General features: G+C 39.9%; 1 protein-coding gene and 1 pseudogene across 3 annotated transcripts; one reads left to right on the forward strand and one right to left on the reverse strand.

Moving 5' to 3' along the window:
* The first annotated feature begins 2,652 nt into the window (after positions 1-2,652).
* LOC121900532 lies at positions 2,653-8,747 on the forward strand (annotated as a pseudogene).
* On the reverse strand, positions 8,293-21,390 carry si:ch211-221n20.8 (neurogenic locus notch homolog protein 1). Of its 3 annotated transcripts, none has more exons than XM_042415620.1 (23): positions 21,304-21,390; positions 20,641-20,766; positions 19,733-19,799; positions 19,472-19,645; positions 18,848-18,967; positions 18,555-18,695; positions 17,926-18,051; positions 17,615-17,647; positions 17,007-17,129; positions 16,685-16,807; positions 16,373-16,495; positions 14,955-15,077; positions 14,513-14,635; positions 14,007-14,132; positions 12,763-12,891; positions 12,505-12,597; positions 12,143-12,238; positions 11,278-11,373; positions 10,906-11,001; positions 10,388-10,489; positions 10,157-10,262; positions 9,312-9,428; positions 8,293-8,939 (listed from the first exon to the last, which is right to left on the reverse strand). In XM_042415620.1, exons 2-23 carry the CDS (start codon positions 20,755-20,757, stop codon positions 8,861-8,863), a joined length of 2,433 nt encoding a protein of 810 aa, XP_042271554.1. In that variant the 5' UTR covers positions 20,758-20,766; positions 21,304-21,390; the 3' UTR covers positions 8,293-8,860. The 3 variants fall into 3 exon arrangements, with proteins under 3 accessions (XP_042271554.1, XP_042271553.1, XP_042271552.1); XM_042415619.1 differs by having other exon boundaries at positions 20,641-20,797; XM_042415618.1 differs by having other exon boundaries at positions 8,294-8,939; positions 20,641-20,808.
* Between the last annotated feature and the right edge of the window lie 510 nt (positions 21,391-21,900).

Below are 21,900 nucleotides of genomic sequence, written 5' to 3' on the forward strand. Positions count from 1 at the left end.
CACCACGCGGTTTCCGGTCATTAGGCTTTCAGAACAAATCTCCCATCCACCAACATTGAAGTAGCGAATGGGCTCAAACGTCTAAGTCTTTTCCACAACAGTACCTTGTAGGTTTAAATCGCTTGGATCAATTTGACCAAGAGTAGAAGGCAACAGGCACACCACTTGCTTAATCTCTCCTGTGGTGCAAGGAATCAATTCCCCCGATGATCCAGTTCCAAAGGAAAAAAAAGTCAATTCCTACACTCACTTATCTCTTTATTGACTTGTCAACATGTTGTCAAAACATGTCAACGTGTCGGTCACAATGACCTTTCGCAAGACACTTCAGTCATAAAGTGACATATTCAATGATTGTATGATAGTCCACAGCTATGTTGAGGTTTGATCTCTCTCTCTCTCTCTCTCTCTCTCTCACACACACTCACACACACACACACACACACACACACACAAACACACACACACAGCAAGTCACTCGTAAAATTCCCTCAACTGTCAAAAACATAGAATATCTTACACAAAATAATTTTGATATTACTAACAAGTAGGGGTGCAACGGATCACAAAACTCACGGTTCTGATCGTATCACGGATTTGAGTCTCGGATCATTTTTCGGATCAGCAAAAATAAATAAATAAATAAATTTTAAAAAGGGGAGACAAATAAAACTTTGTTTTCCATATATTCAGTATAACACTTAAAGCAAAGAACTTTTGGCCATGGCCTTAAATGAAAACAACATTCGAGATGTCCAATGTTTAAATAAAATCTTAAAATATATAAAATATTCAATGCTCAGTTGTTAAATTAAGTTGCAATATGAGGCATCATACCTTCATCTTATAAGCATGGTAGTGAATGAAACAACAACCTGTGTCCACATCATCGAAACTTGATGGTAACTTACAAACATGAACACACGTCTTGTCCTGCAGCTTGTTGAAGGAGCCAGTGCAGATGTCACTTATTGAATTAACTTTACATTGGCCCATTTTAAAAATCTGTACTAATTGCAAACTTCTCAATTTAAAATATTGCATGAAGCCTTTAAGATAGTCAATTGACATTAAAATATATTTTTAATGAATAAACTTTCCATATATATATTTTTTTAAATCCGTGTGCTACTTCAGGGAAAAAAACACGACAAGAAAAAGACCAACTTCCACTGCTAGGTCATGTGATTTCCTGTCAACTGCAGAGGTGGAGGTCCAAGAAGTCTGCCTTCATCATCAATTCTTTAGAGGCCAGTCCTCAATTATTGATGGGATGTAGCAGTCAAGATATATTATCTTAAAGTCCCCCTCCTTTCAAAAATGTGTTTTTCTTTGTTCCTACAATTGGATGTTTGAGCTTCACTGTGCAGAATGATGTAAGTGTAGAGTTTGACACTAGAAGGCTGTTTTCACATTCATCTGCTGAAATTGGAAAGTTTCTCTGTACTCATTTAAAAAAATCAGATTTTAAGGGGTGGGCCCATACAAGCATGATTTGTGACATCACAACTAGTTTGGGAAGCCAACCGTGGTCAAATATTCAACTTAAACAAGTGTGATGTGGAAACCTGAAGCCTCCAGTGCACAAACATTGAGAATGGATTCTTGTGTACAGCAGTCAAACTTTTAAAATTAACAAAATTGGCATTTTCTTATATTCTGGAATTTCTAATGAGGATTTTAACGTGGTAATTATACTTTTTTTGTGGAAAAAAATATCAGACACACATTATTGTTCCAAGCAGACTTTTTATATGTATTAATACATGTTTGGAGATGAGCTTTTAAAAAGTCAATTTGAACAAATACCAGAGGCAAAACTAAAGCTACAGAGTAGAGTGTGGATTCAGATCTCTCTGATATAAGCACCCTAATATTCGCACTTTCACTCACTCAGTAAAGTAGCAGTTTTTCGCCCACAAAGTTGTTACAGTAGATATTTTGCCTATAAGAGTGTTTTATTTTGAAGTCAGAATTGTCTGGCAGACAAAACTGTGGTCTGTGTGTTTCCTTGGCCAAAGTTATGAAACTCTATACTACCATCATGTGCTGAAAAATGGTACTACACAGGTGGAAAGAACTAAGAAATTGAAGATGCACTATATGGCCAGAAGTATGTGGACACCAAAATCAATATAAGCTCATTTTTGGCGTGGTTTGAGCTTGGCACGCTAATTAAGGTAACGTGTAACGCAGAAAACTTATTGGCACTGTAATATATTTTGACAATAGTATTCTTCCAATTTTGTGGCAACAATTTGGGGAAGGCCCTTTCCTGATTTAACATGACAATGCCCCTGCGCACAAAGCCAGGTCCATAAAGATTTTTGCCCCTTAGTGTGTTGTGGAAGAACTTGACTGGCCTGCACAGAGCCCTGAACTCACCCCTCACACCTTTGGCATGATTTTTAATGCTGACTGAGAGCCAGCCCTCATTGTCCAACATCAGTGCTCTCCTGATGGTCAAGTGGTCTAAACGCATGCCATTTTAACTTAAAGGTCACCTTCATATCCAGCCTGGCACCAAGCAAACTTCATGAAAATATCACAAAACATTTCTTTGTTGGGCAGCTGTGGCTCAGGAGGTAAAGCGGGTCATTCACTAATCAGTGCGTCAGTGGTTTGATGTCTGACTCCTCCTGTCTCACCGTGATGGTTGCACGAGCACCCTGTGTAGTAGCTTGCCATCATTGGTGTGTAAATGGGTGAGTGAGCAGCAGATTGTAAAGCACTTTGGATAAAAGCGCTATATAACCAGCCATTTACCTTTTACCATTTGCTATCAGCTCACTACCTCATGGTTTTGTGGCTAAGTTGGAGAGAATTCCTGCGGCCATGTTCAAAAATCTTATGGAAAGTCTTCACAGTAGAGTGAAGGCTGTCATAGCAGCATTTTAAAAGGTTGTGGAATGAGATATTCAACAATCTCCTGTAGGTGTAATGTTTGGTTCCAGTAAAGTGAAAAAAAGTACAACTCAAAGAAGGAGATGAAAAAGTATTTTCTTGAGCATGACAGTGCTCAAATAGAACTTATGATAGTGTCTTAAATACACAGACAGAGAGGAATGAAGACATGTTGGTGGCTACCAAAGCATTTCTTGGTTTGATCATATGAGCCAGAATGAATGGCCATAAAAATCAATCACTTAAAAAGTCCTACAAGCCATGTCCGTGATTACACTTTACTTTATTCACACCATTTTATTATGCTATATTATATTACAACTTAACAGTATAATTCAATTTATTATATTTAATTATACCACTAAGTAAGTTATATATAATTATTTTAGGTTCTTTGACTAGTTTATATCCTTTTTTCCATGTATCAAGAGGTTTAAGTAAAACCGGTTGGCCTTTGTTGTATTGCCAAGAGCCAACTACATCAAGCTTCAACCTCACTGGGGAGAGAAAGGTGGTGTTATTGGCTCTTATATTAAACAAACAAAACACAAACAAAACACCAGCATTCATGGATCTATTCTTTTATTTTTAACAGACATGTTTCAGCCAGAAGCCATCATCAGCTTAATAAAAAACGGAAAAAATAACAACATATATAAACAAGTGAGGTATATAAACAGGTTATTGGCTGTTGGCAACACAACATCAGCCTTCTTTCTCACAGGAGAAGTGAGGAAAACATCCTTCAGTTAGAACAGAAGCCCTTGTTTGCAGAGTGGATTCAGTCTTATCTGTAATTGGATCCTATGTTTACTGGAATGCCAAGTGTCTGCTGCTCTTTACAACAGTTTTCATCCTCACTGCAGATTATATTTAGATCTGTCGGCTGGTCAGCTTCCCTCGGGGACCCTGGGCTTTTCCTATTGTGGGCAGCATATTTACAGTGGACCACAACAGGACCCATGAGAGTCTAACACACGTAGATCAACCAATGTCAAAAATGCAAGAGGTCAACTGAATCTTCCTGTTATATCTCAGATGGTTAGTGACATTATTCTCTACTCACTGTCTTCATCCCATTTTCCCTCTTTTCCTTTGAAAATATAAAAGTGTGTCAGTAGTAAAGGTAAATTAAACAACACCATTTTTATAACATGGACTGTCAATGTTTCATATTTAATGTGTAAAAGAATTTTCCTTAATTTCCATCATTTTACCTACATACCTAACTTGCTCAACTTTCCCATCAGGTGTAGTTTCCAGTAGTGGAAATGCGTGAGAGCAACAGAGGTGTTTTGCACTTTCAACCCTCAGATATTTTGGATTTGGCAAGAAATCACTTGAACCTATCATCTTGGATGAATTTGCATATTGTGCAAAAGACATCATTGGCTATAAAGGTACACGGCAAATCCACAGTGACACATTAAGAAATTAACACAATTGAAACTTAATTTTCGGCATAATTGTGAAGGTAAGTCATTCAAGCCACACTTAGTCATCAACAACGCTGTCTCCAACATCTGCTCCCTGGTTTTTGGTCATTGCTGCAAGTATGGTGATGAGAAGTTCATGAAACTGATGAAGGTGTTTGACAAAGCTGTCCACATAGAGGACTCTGTTTGGGCACAGGTACTGCATTTTAAAACTGTTAATGAAATCAAGGTACAAGTATGCAATAGATAGTAAACAAACAGCTCAAGATGGAAAGATGCACAAGAGCTGATTATTTCAGTACGCTGTCATACAAAGACTCATCCTGCTGTCAGAAATATCTTATCAATAAGTTGATGTCTCTGCAGCTTTACAACTCATTCCAGCACATCTGCAAGGATGTGAAGGACGTCATACAAGTAAAGCTTAAAGAGCAGACCAAAAAGGCTACATCAACCTCTACATGAATGAAATTCAGATGGTGATTCACAATAGATGTAACTCGGTGTTGCTTATGATGATGCTCAATGTTAAACATCATCACATTTTCATATATCTGCTTGTTTTGAGGAATAGGTCAGAACTAAACACTGTCAGTGTGTTGTACTGTCATGACATTTCACTGTGAGGCACCACTCCTGGTTGGTATGTGTGTGAGAAGTGCAAAGACTAAATGTATCATGGCCTCTGCCTTACAGCACTATCTTTGAAGCCCTTATCTCTAGCAGCGTTCAGCTACTTCTAATCTAATGTTTTCAAGGTTTCAAAAGCTCTTCAGTACAGATTTCTAGGTTTTTACTCCACAATTAATGTCGAATTCAAAGTTGCCAACATGAAAGACTATCACCTACTTTGAATTGTTCTGCAGCATGCTTTAACACTACATGTATTTGCATGTATTCTCAGAATAAGTGGCTGGCTGACAATACTTTTGATGAGCAAAACCTGGTTATGTGAGTCTTGGATCTGTTTGTGGCTGGCTCTGAGACCACATCCACCACCCTGCACTGGGCTTTCCTCTACATGACAAAGTACCCTGAGGTCCAGGGTAAGAGCGCTGACCAGGCCAATGAAGCACATGGGTAATAATGTGCACACTGGTGATGCCAAAGCAAATTTGTCGCTGTTAAATTTGTAGATATAAAAATTAACACCATTGTTTCTGGTCCACACCCATCGACTTTGTTTCATCATTCCTTTTACTCCATGCTTACGAATATTGTGCAATCACCACTGTCCTTCACATCTACTAAATGTCTAACTAAGATGCTGTCTATCCTCTTATGTCTTGTTGCAAATCAACAGGGACACAAATCAGTCTTTACTGATGTGGTAGTAATGCTGCAAAACTGCATTTCCCCATAAACCTTACAGATGTACTGTTGCAGCCTATTGATGAACTACTGTTTCAACGTTTGCCTTCATTGTTTCCCTTCTGTTGCACAGAAAAAGTCCAGGCTGAAATCAACAGAGTGTTTGGACAATCCAGACAGCCATCCACATGGAGGACTGTGCCAACTGTTGTGGGAAAATCTTCAAATGGGCCAATTAATCTTCAGGTCACCAACAACTTAGTATTAAACTCAAAACTTATTAGAGAAAGACTCAAAGAAATACACTTGAAGCTGGTAGAGTTCAATGTGAATAGGTTTACTCTGCATAAAGAGCAATACAAAGCAAACCGAGGCCTTGATCCCGGGATAAAGAACCTAATGCAAAATCATAAAACATTAAATTATATACCTCTCATAACCACTCCTAATGTGGAGCTTATTTTCTGAAGTCCACCTTGCTTGACCTTTCACATTTCTCACAATACACATGGCCTAGCTGCCTTCACTCATTGCACACAGAAAATCAAAATGTGACATTACTGATCATCACCTTCCAAATTCCCTTGGGAACTGTCTCTTATTGACGTAAATGTTATCTTTGAACTCTCACTGGCATATTTGTTTGATCATGGAAAGGCAGTTTTCCACCACACAACCTGCCCCACACTGATGCTGCCATCCACGAGATTCAGAGGATGGGCAACATAGTTCCTCTCAGCTTGCCTCATGTTACCAACAGGGATGTACAGCTGGGAGGCTGTGCCAAAGGTAATTTCTGATAGTGTGATAGTGTGCATAGTGCAATAAATGACATGCAGTTTTCTCATACAATATTTATGAATTTTCATTATGATCCAATCACCAGGGTATAATGGTAATTCCCAGTTTGACCTTGGTGCTGTTTGACAAGAATGAGTGGGAAACGCCCTTCACCTTTAACAAAGGACACTTTCTGAACAAGGAGGTAAAGTTTGTGAAGCTGCTTTCATCCCTTTCTCTGCTGGTGAGAAACACAATCATTTATTTAACTAGTATCTGTTTATTCTGGAGCTTAGGTCCTGTCTCAGCATACACAGACAGGCCCAGAGGAAACTCAAAGAGAGAACTCAGACTTGAAAGAGGCCAGGGATCATAACTAAGTCCTTCTTGAGATGAGTGCAAGTCACTGAGCCACTGTATTACCATAACACTAATTACTGACTGGAAGAATTCACACATTCAGCATTTTTTATGGAAGGCTCATGAAATATTCAGGCCAGGCTGGTACATTTTGTTTTGGATTTGCAGTGATAGTAATCTATTTTCCTCTTAAGGTAAGAAAAGTTAAAAAGACTATGAGCTGGGAATGTTGATGGTTATTTTATCCTACTAATAGGCACTAGCAGGGCCTAACAAAACTGTGAGCCACAGAAAGTTTCAGTTTGTTTTCTTGTCTCAGGTAAGCGGCTGTGTCTCGGGGAGAACCTGGCCAGGGTGGAGCTTTTCCTCTTCTTCACCTCTTTCATGCAGCACTGTGCTTGCCCCATGCCCTGCTTTGGTATTACTCTTTCACCCATTATAAAATCTGTGAAGTGTAGTCCTCTAACTCAAACTCTTACATGTTTTTGTATTTCGTATATGTATTTTTTAAATTCTTGTTGTATACCAGAGTATTCAGTTTAATTCATAATGTATTATCACCATGAAGTTCTTCTGCTATATTAAAAGCAGTAAAGGGTAGTGGTTTTAGTCATGACCCAGAGTGCTAATCTTCAAGCTGTTTGGCCAGTTTGGCCACTAACATCGTATTACCTTATTAAAGATTCCCTCCACACATTTTAAGACATATATAAAATACTCTACTTTGAATAATTATTTGTGTGTAATATGGTTTTTCCACAAAAAAAATGTTCAATTATCTCATTAAAATCCCTAAAATGACATCTACTCCTCCCTGATTAAACATTTTAGTATCTATGAATATGCAAATGTTATTCATTTAAAAAGTTTTAGTTAGATACAAACTGTTTCCTACTTCACTGTAAGGTCCATTCTCAGTGTATGTGCACTGGAACCTTCTAGTTTCCACATCACACTTGTGCAAGTTGAATACTGGACCACAACTGGCTCCAAACTGGTTGTGATGTCACAAATCATGATCATAAGTATGCACGCCTAAACTCAGATTTTGGTGAGCACAGAGAAACTTTCCTTCCACAGCAGATGAATGTGAAAACAGCCTTTTAGTGTCAACCTCTGCACATTCATCATTCTACACAGTGAAGCTCAAACATCCAAATGAAGGAACAAAAGGCGTGGAGGGGGAATTGAAGTTATTCTGGCTCATGATTTAGCAATACAAATGCCTATTTACAATACACATCCAGCACACATGGAGCAATACTAACATTTATATAGTGTCATGTTTCTGCCACCTGACAAATGTTAGTACAATGTGTTTTACTGGACTGCAATGTAAGTAAGGTCAAGGACTTCTGTCTGTTTGATAAAAGGGCAGATACCAGTGCTGCACAGCAATAAGAATAAGATATAATACTGTACTTTCATGCACTGCAGTCCTGTCAATGTCAATTTAAAGTAATAAACAAAAGTACTGCTATTGTGAGTTGCTTTTAATAAGCTTTGTCATTCACACAGACATCAACCTCAAAAACATGTACAACGAGTGTGTTTTTCTATTTTTATTAGGAATATTCTTTGAAGTGAAATCTTTAAGTAAGACCTTACACTGACTCGAGGCATTTTTTTCTCACTGTCTATACTCAAAAATAAAAGACAAAGATTAACAGGAGTTCACACAATGTTCACAATATTGACATCATTTTATAAAAAAAAAAACCATTTGATAACTTTCAGCTGCCATATACAAACAGTACAAATAAAAAATCCATTGTACATTTTACTCTTGAGGGATATTTCACATGAAATGGAAACAATATATATTTGTGTACAAAACTGATTTTAAAGGTAATTAGATCAAATAAACAGCCTTTATGATTCAGATCGTGTCCCCTTTTCATTTCAACACAGGGGCTTTCTATATGGGTGAAACTCAGAGAAGCCACAACACCTTGACACAGTTACATTTAATTTTATAGTTTACAGATGATCTCATCTCATTTCTATGTTGTCATGTAGCCCTAAATGTTGTCTAGTGAGTGTGGCTGTGGCTTTTTAGTGAAGTTTCCTCATCTGCCCTTCCTCTCTGGACACTGGATTTTGTAGCCCACCCTGTAGGCCTGCAGGTACACACGTGCCTGGTTTATCCTGAAAACACAACAATAAAGCAGACACAGCTTTGTCATATTGCATTATAATTATACAGTGATTTAACATGACTTTTTCACATGTTAAATTATGGTACATAAATCCTAATGTAACACACATCTAATATTTGCTTATGCCATAATGATTTATCATGAACTTACTTAGCTGACATTCCTAATTGATATCTATTAAAGTAAATGCATAAAGAAGAGTGTAGATGACAGGAAAGATCTTACAAAGTCAGTTTATAACTTTATGACACTCTAAAACAGTCGTATGACATATAAAGTTCACCCATCTGCTGCTCCAACCAGATAACAACAAGTTCATACACTACTTCAAAATGGAGGCTGTAATAGGGAAACAGAAAACCTGTATTTCGTGCAAAGCTGAACTCCCAGCGGTCCACAGCGGTCAACGTAACTCTCTTTAAACGCCTTCCTCACTGCTCGAGCCATACTGACCACCGTGGTGACCACAGGGCACGTCCTGGGACACACACAATCAATCACACATCCATGAGAATAAAGGGACAGTATTTTAATCACATGACAAATATGTATCTGCAGAGCAAAGCCTCTCTTTTTTATTGTCTTTAACCAAACCTTCTCACATTTTTAACTGCTCTACAGTGACCACATTTCATTCTCTAGACAAAAACAGAAAGCCTTGTGAGACATTTTCTTGACATTTATGTAGGTAGGTTCTCTGGTATTATCAACAAGTTATTTGCCACTATTGTTAAAACTTGACTTTAGCTTTAATAATAGCAAAGTGGAAGATCATCACACGCTTACTTGTGCGCTGCCATTAACTGTAATTATTGGTTTGACTAAGAGGGCTTTCAGATTGACACTATCTATGTATGAAACAATGGATGTGTTCCCATGTATTTTAGTGAGCTTCATGAGTTGTCAGTGGGTGTGATGCATAGCAGTACAGTTGACCCAGTTCATGTGCAGTAGAAATATTGAGGCTAGGATGGCACTACAGCGTCCATCAGGAAAGTACAGGCCCTTTTTCATGTGACTTGTTGATGTTGTTGCACTTGTTTAATCATGTATGCCACATGATGAAAGTTTACATTATGGATTTTTAAATACCCTGAGTGAAAAAGCAGAGCAGCAAAGAGGAGGAGACTGACTGCGGATCACAGAAAAGCTGGTGTAATTTATGAGCATGTTCGTGGTGTATCTGTTGGTGTTATTCATGCTTACAGTCTCTCACAGCGCAGGCCTGCAGTGCCCTCTGGACAGCTGCAGGTGTTGTGGGGACTGCAGGTGGCTCCGTGCTGGCAGGGTGGCACACAGGGGGTGGTCACCGCTGCAGACACAGCAGACAGCAAGAGTCTTAATGCAAAGTGAAGCCAATAAAGGTCTTTCACACACACGCATACATGCACACATCATTACACACACACACACACACACACACACACACTCACTAACCTGTTTCACAGAGACTTCCAGTGAAACCTTTGGCACAGCGGCACCTGTTGAGGCCCACACACACTCCGCTGTTCTTACACGGCTTCTGACACTGAACAGGCTCTGAGGGACACATACACTATGTTTATGGTAGAAATTCACAAACTTATTGCTGTTATTTCAGTAGGGAAATTGGTTGGTTGTTTATTTGAATTGGATCCATTATTGTTTTGAACTCTCCATCCACAAGCCAATAACATATTCATGCACCTCATCAGATTAAAAGCTATTAGAAATTATGAAATCTTTTTAATTTTTTATGTTTTGTGTTACTTACTGCTGTGCAGCAAAAAAATATCAGCAGTAGGGAAACAATGATTTTTATGTTGATATGTTATTGATATTGTTGTTGTTGTTTTCTTAGGTTTATTATCTTAAAACATGGGTTGAACTCAGGTCCTGTGTGTAAAAGGCATGCTGGGTAGTAGTATTTCAAATATAAAACAATGATAAGATACAGACAGAATGTGTAATCTCACCTATCTGGCAGCGAGCTCCTTGCCATCCACCAGCACAGGTGCACTTATTGACATCCACACATCTTCCCCCGTTTTGACAGGCAGGCGTGCACAGGGCTACAAAACATGCACACACACACACACACACACACACACACAGAAAAAGCTAAATCAACGTAGGAAAATGAAACTTTGAGGAAACACAGTTGTCACATTCACAATTTTTAAATTATCCTGTTGTTTTTCCATCAGCCGTTATATCAAAGACTGCATATTTTAACAGACACTGCTGGTAACAAGCATGCAGGCAGGGAGATATAAAAGGCATCTAGCTACCCCCCAGAAGTACCTGGTGTAACTGATGCCAGATGTGTTGGTGGTTTTGTTACTCACGCAAGAGGCACTGATGCCCGGTGTAGTCAGAGGGACATTGGCAGGTATCAGGCCCCACACAGCGACCACCATTGGCACAGGGCAACTCACAAACCGCTGAGAGAGATGCAGGGAAAGAGACATGAAGAAAAAGTCAGGAAAAATAGGGATGAAAATGGTAAAAGATAAATAAGACTAAGAGTCGACAGCCATTGTAGCAGTTCTGTGAGGTTGTACTTAGGCAAAGTGGTGTGTTGAGCATGCTCACAATGACAATATTAACATACTGATGTTTAGCAGTTAGATGTGCTATCATTTGCTAATTAGCAGTAAACACAAGTACAGCTGAAACTGATGGAATGTCATATGTTTTGCAGGTATTTGGTCATAAATCAAAGTATTGGAATTGGAGATTAATTTTAATGGTAACACTAGAGGAAACGTTAAAGAGTCAAAATCTTTAGTGTTCATCATCTGGGGAGCATGGATATCTGTACACATTTCATACCAATCCATCTGATAGCCGTGGGGATGTTTCATTACCAAAAACCAAAACCAAAAATGTCAATCTCATGGTGGCGCTAGAGGAAACGTCAGGATTCATCCTGAGGGGGTCATAAATGTCTGTACCAAATGTCATTGCAATTCATCCCTCAGTTTTCAAAAAAATCTTACTATGAACAATGTCAACCTCCTGGTGGTTAAACAAACATAGCATGAAAACATGTGTGCATTTTGGTATGTCAGAGAAAGTTTTTAGCACAGTCTGATTTGTTTACTTAATAAAACATCTATGCCCTTGTGTTTATAGACACCGTCTCTACAGTGTTTGCTTGTTCAGAAGTGGGCCAGGCCTTCATTAACATTCATGTCAAATGCAGAGTACCTGTGTGGCAGCCGGCTCCAGTCCAGCCTGGAGGACACAAACACTTGTTCCAGCGCATGCAGGTTCCCCCATGGGCACAGGGTGGCGAACACATGGCTGAAACAACATGGATTTCATCCAGTACATCCATACATCATGATGATAACTCTCCCATAAGTAAAGCATACTATTTAATAAAGCAGCAATGATTCTCTCACTTGCTGTGTGCTTTTTAACAGAACAATGGTTACACAAAGTAAATAAATAGAGTACGTCTTGTTAATGAGATCACACTCACAAATGCATTGGCACTAACAGACTACTAGTGGGACAGTTCCATGATACTAAATAATACATTTGATGTCAACAGTGCAAGTTTGTACCTGAGCAGCCCAGACCAGGGTAGCCTGGAGGACAGTCACAGCTGTTTGGGGCCACACATACTCCGTAGTTCTGACAGGGAGGCTCACACACAGCTGGAAAAGCAGAGAAGTGAATAAACATATTTTTAAAACTAAACAAAGTGGAAAAAAAGTGTCAAAGTGAGAAAGTGTCATCCAACAGCTCTTCTTACTAATACTGCTGTCTAAAAGATTCATCATGATCATTGTATTGCAGTGGAAGTATGATGTTTGACTCACGCCGGCACTTGGTGAGGTCATCAGTTCGAACTTCATACCCTTCCCTGCAGGAACAGTTAAACCCACCAGGATGGTTCACACAGAGATGCTCACAGCCTCCGTTAGTGAAGTCCCCGCATTCGTCCACATCTTATGACAAAAGACAGAGGGACAGTTAGACAGACTGACACTTCCACACTGCAAAACAATGACAGTCTGTTAATTTCCTATTGGGCTGACTGACCAGGGAAACTTGGCTGCATGTGGACCTGAAACAAGCTTATCATCCAAGAAAAACGTCTTTATTTTCCTACTGATGTGATTTCTTTTTATGAGAAGCCAGAGAAGTGAACAATGGATGAGAAGTTGATTGCAGCCATTCAAACCTTTCCAGCTCTTTTTTTTGTGAAAGACTGGAGCAATACATTTACATTTACAAAATGATAGTTGGAGAATCTTTGAAAGGTTGTTTCAGCAGATGGTGAAGTCTGAAGGAACTTGATGTTGATTTAGTTGAACATTGTATGTAATCAAAATTTTAAAAAGCTTATCAAACTTTGTGTTATAAAAATTATGATTACACTATGTATGAGTGTTACTATTTTATCTAGATCATGATGAATTGTTCCTGTCTTGTACTGCAACTCTGCAACATCAGCAGACTTATCAGCTAAGGTTAAAGGAAGTTCAGCATTATATTTGAAAAGAGGAAGATGTAGAAATTAAAATTTGTTGGAGAAAGGGTGAGACATGTCATCTGGGGGTCAGTTGGGCAAGATGGCTCCTAGACAGGAGAATTGAAAACAGACATGACGTTATCTATAAGTCTGTATTTTGTCTGTAACGCCCACTTAAGATGTATAAAACCCTGTTGTAGGCGCTCCTCTGAGAGCCTTTTTCTTTGTAACCTAATCCTGCGTGTTGCATTGTGAAACGCTCCTTCTTGTACAAGAAAATAAATTCTGTTAAATTTGATACTTCAGCTCCAGTCTCTATTGTTTAATGGTCATTAAGAAGAATTTTTTTTAACACTTTGCTGCACAGATACGACCTTGTATCAAATTATGTTAGTTGTTCCAAAAAACCAAAACGAAAAAATAATGGTGGTACATCACAAAATCACTGAGAAATGTATGAAGAAAAAACAGAATTTTCCAGGTCAAAATTTTGCAGCTGCACAAGATGAAATATATTCAATTGAGGCCCACAGTGAGCCCTTCATTAACAAAGGTGCGGGCAGGGCAAGGAGTGAAATTGAGTCTCACCCACGCAGCTCCTCAGGTCCTCACTCAGCTTCCAGCCTGCTCGACAGCTACACTGGACCTGGCCTTCAGCCCTCACAGTGCATATGTGCTCACAACCACCATTTCTCAGCTTACAGGATGAAACATCTGTTCAGGTGAAAAAGAAATGACAGAAAAAGATTTTAATATTGAATATTAACAGATTATAACAACATTTTAGGCAACTAAACTGTAAAAGTAGTAAAAACCATTAACAATTACAGACTATATTCTATGGCATCTAAGAGACAAAAATTAGGTAACAAGTTTATGGAAAAAAACATTTTTTGGCTTGTTATTTGTGAAGTTTTCAAATTTGACAAAGTTCCCCTCATAAGAAGGTTTTGTTGAGGTGCATAGCATCAAAAAGACTCAGACCTTAATCAGGTAAAATTCATTTGATCTTGCAGTTCACATCTTTAATAATTTCTGAGTAGAAAACAAAATAACATGCAGGCAACACTGTAATGGTGTTATGGGGAACGTACTGCTGCAGGTGATGTTGTCTGTGTCTAGCAGCAGAGGAGGTGGGCAGTGGCAATCATGTCCTCCTGGAGAATTGGTGCAAGTGTGGGAGCAGCCGCCATTCTGGAGTTTACATTCATCGATGTCTGAGTGAACACGCACATATACAGAGATACAAGGTAAACTCCTTTTCGAATGCACTTATCTCTCTGTGTAACAGATTCCTGACTGAGTTTGGCTTTCCCACCTCACTAATCCTGTGCCCTCAGGACATCTACTTATGTATGGGCAGAAAAGATGCAGATGCACACACATACAAAATGAGAAGTGAAATAACATGGTATTCATGGTAGTTTTTGCATCTGGTGCATGCTTGTAAGTCACTGACGCTCAGCGTGATTAAATGACTGAAAATGAGTAGGTAAACAGCAGCGAGAAGTGAATGAGTGTCAGTGAGTAACTGACCTACACAGGTGTGGCCATCAATGTGCAGCTGGTAACCGGGCCTGCAGGAGCACTGGAAGGATCCCTGAGTGTTGGCACAAATGTGCTCACAGCTCCCGTTCAGTGCCAAACACTCATCCACATCTGGGGGATGAGAGACATTTAATTAACTCTTTTGTCATGGCACAACACAGCTCGTTCAGACTTTGGTCAGACACTTTTTTCGCAAATCAATTTAGAGTTTGTCTCAACAAGCTTGGATGGCCAGTCGAGAAGAGTTTGCAAAAGAGGACAAGTTGATAAGAGGAGGCTTGTTTGGATCAAAGGACCAAAACTGATGTTGATGCACAGGTCCAAGGAGAGACAATCCCTTTGATGCCCTCTGTTGGCCAGCTGAAGAACAACTTGGTACTGACCTCAAACTTTGGGCATGTTATTGTGGATCACAGCTCATCTTGCAAACAGAAATACAGTCTATGAATTCTTTGACAGGCTGCAAAAGTGATTTGTTATTAAGTGTTTGTCTCCACTGTACGGTATAGTAACATTTTAAACATGTTACCACACTGACTTGTTATACGTCATCTATCAGGTACACCAAGTATGTTAAAGGAAGTGCCATTTACAGTTTAATACTCTAACCATGTCTTGGCTAATCTTTAGTAAGCTCTTGTAGCTGGTGACAGAATTAGATGAATAATCTTCAAAGCTTTATCAATCACAGTGCAAACTGCAAAACGTTATCCACCAGTTACTTGCTTACTTTGATAAAATGACTATGTGTAAAGTTTAGATCCCCCTGGTGGTAAGGTCAAAAAAGACAAAGAAATGCATGCCATATTTTTATGCTAACCAAAACTCATGTGACTGAAAAAATGTGGAAAATGCTTGAATCACATAAAATGCTACATATAGCAGCTTTAAATCTGCACTAACAGATTATTTGGCCATGTGGGGGCAGCAGAAACACACTGTTGACACAACACTGACATATAATAGAAAACAGTAGCTGCTCCAGTATGTACACAAGCTAATCACTAGCTTTGTCTGTCTGTTGTTTAGTGCTGGGAAGGTAGCATGCAGTGAGTTTTTAGAGCTTTTTTGCTGGAAATGATGCCATGAGAGTGGCGAGAGTGAAACAAAACAGTCAAGTTACAGCTCGCAAAACCATAACAATGAGCTGGCAGTCACAAAAAATCTCTGTAGAGCTGAGGGTAGACAACAGAGTCAGGTGATAATTCTCTGTGGGTTTATCACTACGAACAACGTTTAAATCACAATTGTCATGTGATCCATGTTTGATATAAAAAATATTGATTATAGCTGCTTTAATAACTTAGTAAGTTTTACCCCCGTCAGTCTGAAGCAATTATCTAGGATAAACTAATGTTTGCTGTTGGAGGTAATGGATCACCGAAGGGTTCCAAAGCTGGTTTTACCTGTGCAGTTGTGTCCATCATGGTTCAGCTGGTAGCCAGAGGCACACTGGCAGTTGTACCCTCCTGGCTCGTTGGTGCAGTTGTGTTCACAGTGGCCGTTGTTCAAAGCACACTCATCGATGTCTGCAAACAAGGAGAATCCTGAAGGACTGGTGTCTGGTGAGTGCTGTGTACCCGAATGCTGCTAGCACATGCAAGCATTGTTTGTACGACACAAGTGTCACTGACAGACACTTAGCACTCACTGAGAACCACTGATGGCGCACACGTGTGCAAAATACACAAACATACACACACACACTGCTTACCCACCAAAACAAGAGTGTCCATCTCCATTGAAGCCCTGGTAGCACTGGCAGAAATACGAGCCAATAATGTTGCCACACCGAGCGTTGGTGTCACAACCGTGACCACCTGATGCACACTCGTTCTCATCTGGAAAGAGAGAGATTGTTTTTTAAAGACTGGATCCAGAACTAAGTTCATTTCTATTCAATGAACGTTATTGTGCCACTTGGGATCATTTTAATGGAGGGCATAACAGTAAGCATTAAAACACACGCACGCAAAGAGGCCAACCCTGCCAACAGGAAACAGAGTTCTCTATGGAGGGACGTCAGCACTAATTGCTTACCTTCGCAGTGTGTGCCGTTTCCCCGGTAACCTGGCCGACAAACACACTTGTAGCTCCCAAGCGTGTTCTCACACACACCCTGACCATCACACACCGCAGGACTCTCTGTACATTCATCCACATCTGGGACAGAGAAAGAGAGTGATACAGTTTACGACTTCCTCATTCACTTACCGCTATGAAATGACTCGCAATAAACTATTTTATTGCTGGTTAAAAAGCAACTGTCTTCTGTGCAATGCAGCCCCATAATTTCACTGCAACAGAGCAGTTTCTACTTATTTTCATGTCGCCAAAGTCCAATCTAATACCTAACTGGTTTAAATGTTGTCCTTGCAACACTAAATGAAAATATATAACACTCTTTTCTCTCCTAGATCTTCCCATTTACCTTTAACTTCAACTTGTAACTTACACTACTTTCCCATAGAAGTTTTGAAATGATAATTGTGGAAATAGCAGTTCAATTAAAAATGATGATGCATTTCAAGAAACTCCTGTACAGATAGCCTTTCCCAAACACTCAAAACTTGGCTAAGGATTGGTCTGTTACCTTGACAACCTTAAAAAGCAAGCAGCATGAGTTAAGCAGAGTAAGCACAGCATACCTTGACACACGGTGTAGTCTGGACACACAGGACCTACGCAGGAGCAGAGTGACAGAAAAGTCACAGGAAAAAAAGTCCAAAAGAAAGACGACAAAGAGGATAGTGATTAAGATTATAGAGGAACTTGGTCATTAAAGGAAAGGTGAGTTTTTGGAACAATCAAAAAGTGTAATAAAACAGGTAAGCAGCAAAGCAGCACATTAAAGCATAAGTGTTCCTTCCTGTCAGCACAACTCTTTAGGTCTGGGGCAACTCCAATGAAATATGAAAAAGCCACAAAACAGTGGATCAAACCTGGACATCAAACTTACCGACACAAGCAGGGGCCTCTGCTCTGAAGCCCAGCTGGCACTGGCACACAAAGCTGCCAGGAGTGTTCACACACACATTTCCCAGCTCACGGCGACACTGCTCCTCGAAGCTACACTCATCCACATCTAAAGAAGGATGAAAGCAAAGACTATAAATACAGTAGGAAGCTCTTCTTTATCAACATTGTATGCATTGTATAGTATTGCAATGTTACAGTGGTTTTATTTACCAGCCTTCAGACTTTTCCAAGTAATACAAGTTTATGTGGTAGAGTCTCAACTTGTTTTTTCCAAAATGTAGCTTAGCACATGAAGGCTATTTGGAGCTTGTGTTTGTTTTTAGGTCTGCTTACAGTTCTGTGAATATATTTTCTGTTTCTTTTAAGAGTAGAATATTGTCATATGCTGTTTGTGAGACCAACCTGAAACTGTAAATGTCACAGGTTTGATCCCACAACATAAATTTACCCATAGATCCTGTCAAAGAGTCCTTGGGAAAGACATTTTACGCCTCACTGCTACCTCAATGAAGGTGGTCTGGATATACATGTTGGATAAAATGCTTCACAATATACATTTTACGTTGAACACCCACATTCACAGCTGTGCACATCAGACGTCAGCCTCACCTATACAGGTCTGTCCATTAAGAGCCATTACATATCCCAGAGGGCACAAGCAGCTGAAGGAGCCAGGGCTGTTTTTGCATTCAGCATCACCCTGGCAGGCCTGCAGGCCCGTCACTGCAGCCAGAGCACACTCGTCTATATCTGTAAAACCCATAAGGCACACATGCGCTATGACTATACTACATAGGCCGAATGGTACAGATAATTATTTCTGAAGCTCTCTTTCCAACATGCTGTCACACACAAACACGCTCTCTCTCACACACACAAGACACACACAGATGCTGACGAACCCTGGCACCCTCCAGCACCCATCAGGTAACCACGGAGACAGCTACATGAGTAAGAGCCGGGGGTATTAATGCAGCTGGCATGGAGACCACATGGCCCCTCTCCGTCACACTCGTCAACATCTGTTGAGCAGGGAGAAGAAAATACACTGCATCTAATAGAGATCATTGTATGCAGATAAACATATGAAACAGGTGCTGATGTCAGGGTGATCATTGTAGTTTAGTATTGTAAAATTAAATGCATAGTTGTTTTAAACAAAGTAGATGGTGCCCCTTTTCTCAAGATTAAGACCACATTTCCTATAAACAGCCTGACTCAAAATGTTTTGCTTTCCTGTAGGGGATAAACATGTTGGAGGATCATTTCTCTGTTGGCCTTTTACTCATTGTCTCATTGGGAGAAAATGTGAATGTTTTAGCTACTGGTTGAGCAGCTGTCTCAACATATTCTTGTTGAATTCCTGTAAAAAAAAAAACAGGGTGTAAATTGTACCAAATGCAGTTTTGAGTCTGCCCATCATTCTTCAGTTGTCTCTCGTACACTTATTTCCCCGATTGAATGTAGTAATGATTTATTGATGCTACACACGGCACTTTACTAGCAATAATTCTGCCCCTTCTCACCTTTACACCCTGCTGCTCCCTCCAGAGTGAAGCCAACAGGGCAGGTACAGTTGTCTCCATCCTTCAACATGCTGGATGGACAGCCACAACCTGCGCTGCTCTCCAGCTTCACCTGGTTTCCTGGACACTCGGGAGCAAGAGTGGAACCCAGGGAAACTGTAGAAGTCAAGGGAGCTGCCAAAGTGAAAGAAAAAAAGGGACATTTCAGGAAAAGCTGAAGGGCAAGCCAAAAGAGAATGCAGACAAAGCCAAAAAACTCACATGTGGTGGGTGTGTGGCTTGGTGTGGGTTCACTGAGATTTCCGATGGCATTCTCAATCACGAGGTCCTAAAACAGGAGACACCAGCTAACTGATTTTAATTAAAAAGCATTTCTTATATGGAAACTACGGAAGCCAAGAACAGCCGTGCTCAAAATTATTTTTTTAATGCTGTTATCTCTAGATCATGAGTTAATTTATCTCGTTATCTCGAGAAAACAAAAGGCAGGTTTCTTGAGATAACAAGATAATTTATCATGAGATTTATCACGGGTGGAGCTCATTCTCATTTGATCTGTCTTCTCCTCTCCATGTCTCCCTTACAACGATAGCTCAACTATTTAGATCAAGCACAAGAGGCCTTCAGGTGGCTCCTAAGAACATTTGTTCAAATCTGTATGTTGGTTCTTATTCTCTCTCTCCACCCAACTTTCCTTCCTCTCATTAAGTCTAATAACATGACAATGTTTGGAAGGTATCGTGTGGTACTTCTACTGTAAATGAAATATCCCATCATATAATGACCAGGAGTTAATCAACCTGCCATTTTGCTGTGACACAGATGTCATAAATAAAGGTGCTTTTAATAATAATGGGTGCTCCTTTATCTGACATTTTAAGTTAAAATCAGTTGCTACAGTTGTCAAGATGCCATCTATGCATGCTGGTATGACACTCCTGATCTCTGATAAACATTATAAGTAATAAGAGGAAACAACTTTTCTCATGATAACGGGATAACAAAGCTTGTTTTCTCGAGAAAACAAAATAATTAACTCATGATCTTGAGATAACGGCAATAAAAAAAAATATTGCAAGCGTTTCCGTTCCCGGCTTCCATAGGAAAACTAATCCTATGCTGAACACCAGAATATCTTGCTTGAATTGAGGCTTTCCTCAGTCACTCGCCTGTGTCTTAGTGAACTCCAGCTCTGTGTTTTTCAGGACTTCATTTTCATCTTCCTCAGGTTGGGCCACCGACAAAACCAGCAGCAGGGCTGACAGGAGAGTCCAGAGGTGAGTCATCACCTGAATCTGTGGTTACAAGAGGAGGAGGTGTAGCCTGCTGTGTGTTATCTGGACCATCAGCAAGCCAAAGAAGAAACAGGTCAGAGAGTTTAATAATGATTAAAATGACTTATTGAGAGTATGTGACAATTACTGTAAAGGTGAATTAATTTATAGTGAGATCATGTGATTTGTGTGCAGCAGTCACAGCAGCCATACAGTAACATGTCTTGGCATGCAAAACAACACAGGGGTAAGGGCACCCTGTTATTAAGTTAACATCAACCCCCTGGGCTGTCTGCACAGAACAAAAGAAAACTTACTGCAGCTGTGGCAGCTGCAGTACAGCCATGATTTTTTTTTTTAATAAATAGTTAGTGGAATTTTGTGTGATGTGGTGTTAAAGTAATCTGTGAAAAGTTAAGACTCCCAGGCGATGTTTATGGAAAACTTTTGCGGGAAGAAACAACCCATAAAGACATTTACTTACGAGTGTTTTCTGAGTATTAATGCGACACACACACGCTCTGTAAAAGTGTAACAAACTCGTTTCGGCCAACTTACCCGGAGAAATGCTACTTAAAAACCGGTTTGGGTCACTAGATTTCCAGATGCCAAAACGCGCTTTCCTCTCTTCTCCAGATGCGGACTCGTGCAGCCAGGTCTGTGTCAGTGTAGGGGGGCTGTACACCACAGTAGTGACTCCACATCCTGTCCAGGAACTCTGCACTTCCCATTCCTCAAATCCCAAACCAGCCGCAGAAGAGGAACAGCTACCATGTCTGCAGGCTGCTGGAAGATGCCCCTGCTTTGAACCCTGACATGGAGGTCATAAACCAGTCAGAGTAATGGCTCGGTCAGCCTGGAGGTCAAAGTGACTTCACAAGAGAGTTCATGAGAAGAAAGATTTAAAACTAAGAAGTTTGTAAAGCATGTATCTCTCATATTAAAGAAAATAACTTGGTCAGCTACAGACACCACATGGTGGCAGCAGGTGACTCCTCTTTGAGGTCAGTAACTTTGGGAAGTTTGGCAATATTTTCACTCACCATGACAACCATAGCAATGCTGCTATTTGGGTTTAGAAATAGCTACATTTTGTTTTAGGGTTCATTTAGCTATTTGTGCTAATAAACCTAACTGAGGGTAGCACTTTGCTAT

Source organism: Thunnus maccoyii, chromosome 7 (genome assembly GCF_910596095.1).
Source record: "Thunnus maccoyii chromosome 7, fThuMac1.1, whole genome shotgun sequence".
NCBI classification, from domain to species: domain Eukaryota; kingdom Metazoa; phylum Chordata; class Actinopteri; order Scombriformes; family Scombridae; genus Thunnus; species Thunnus maccoyii.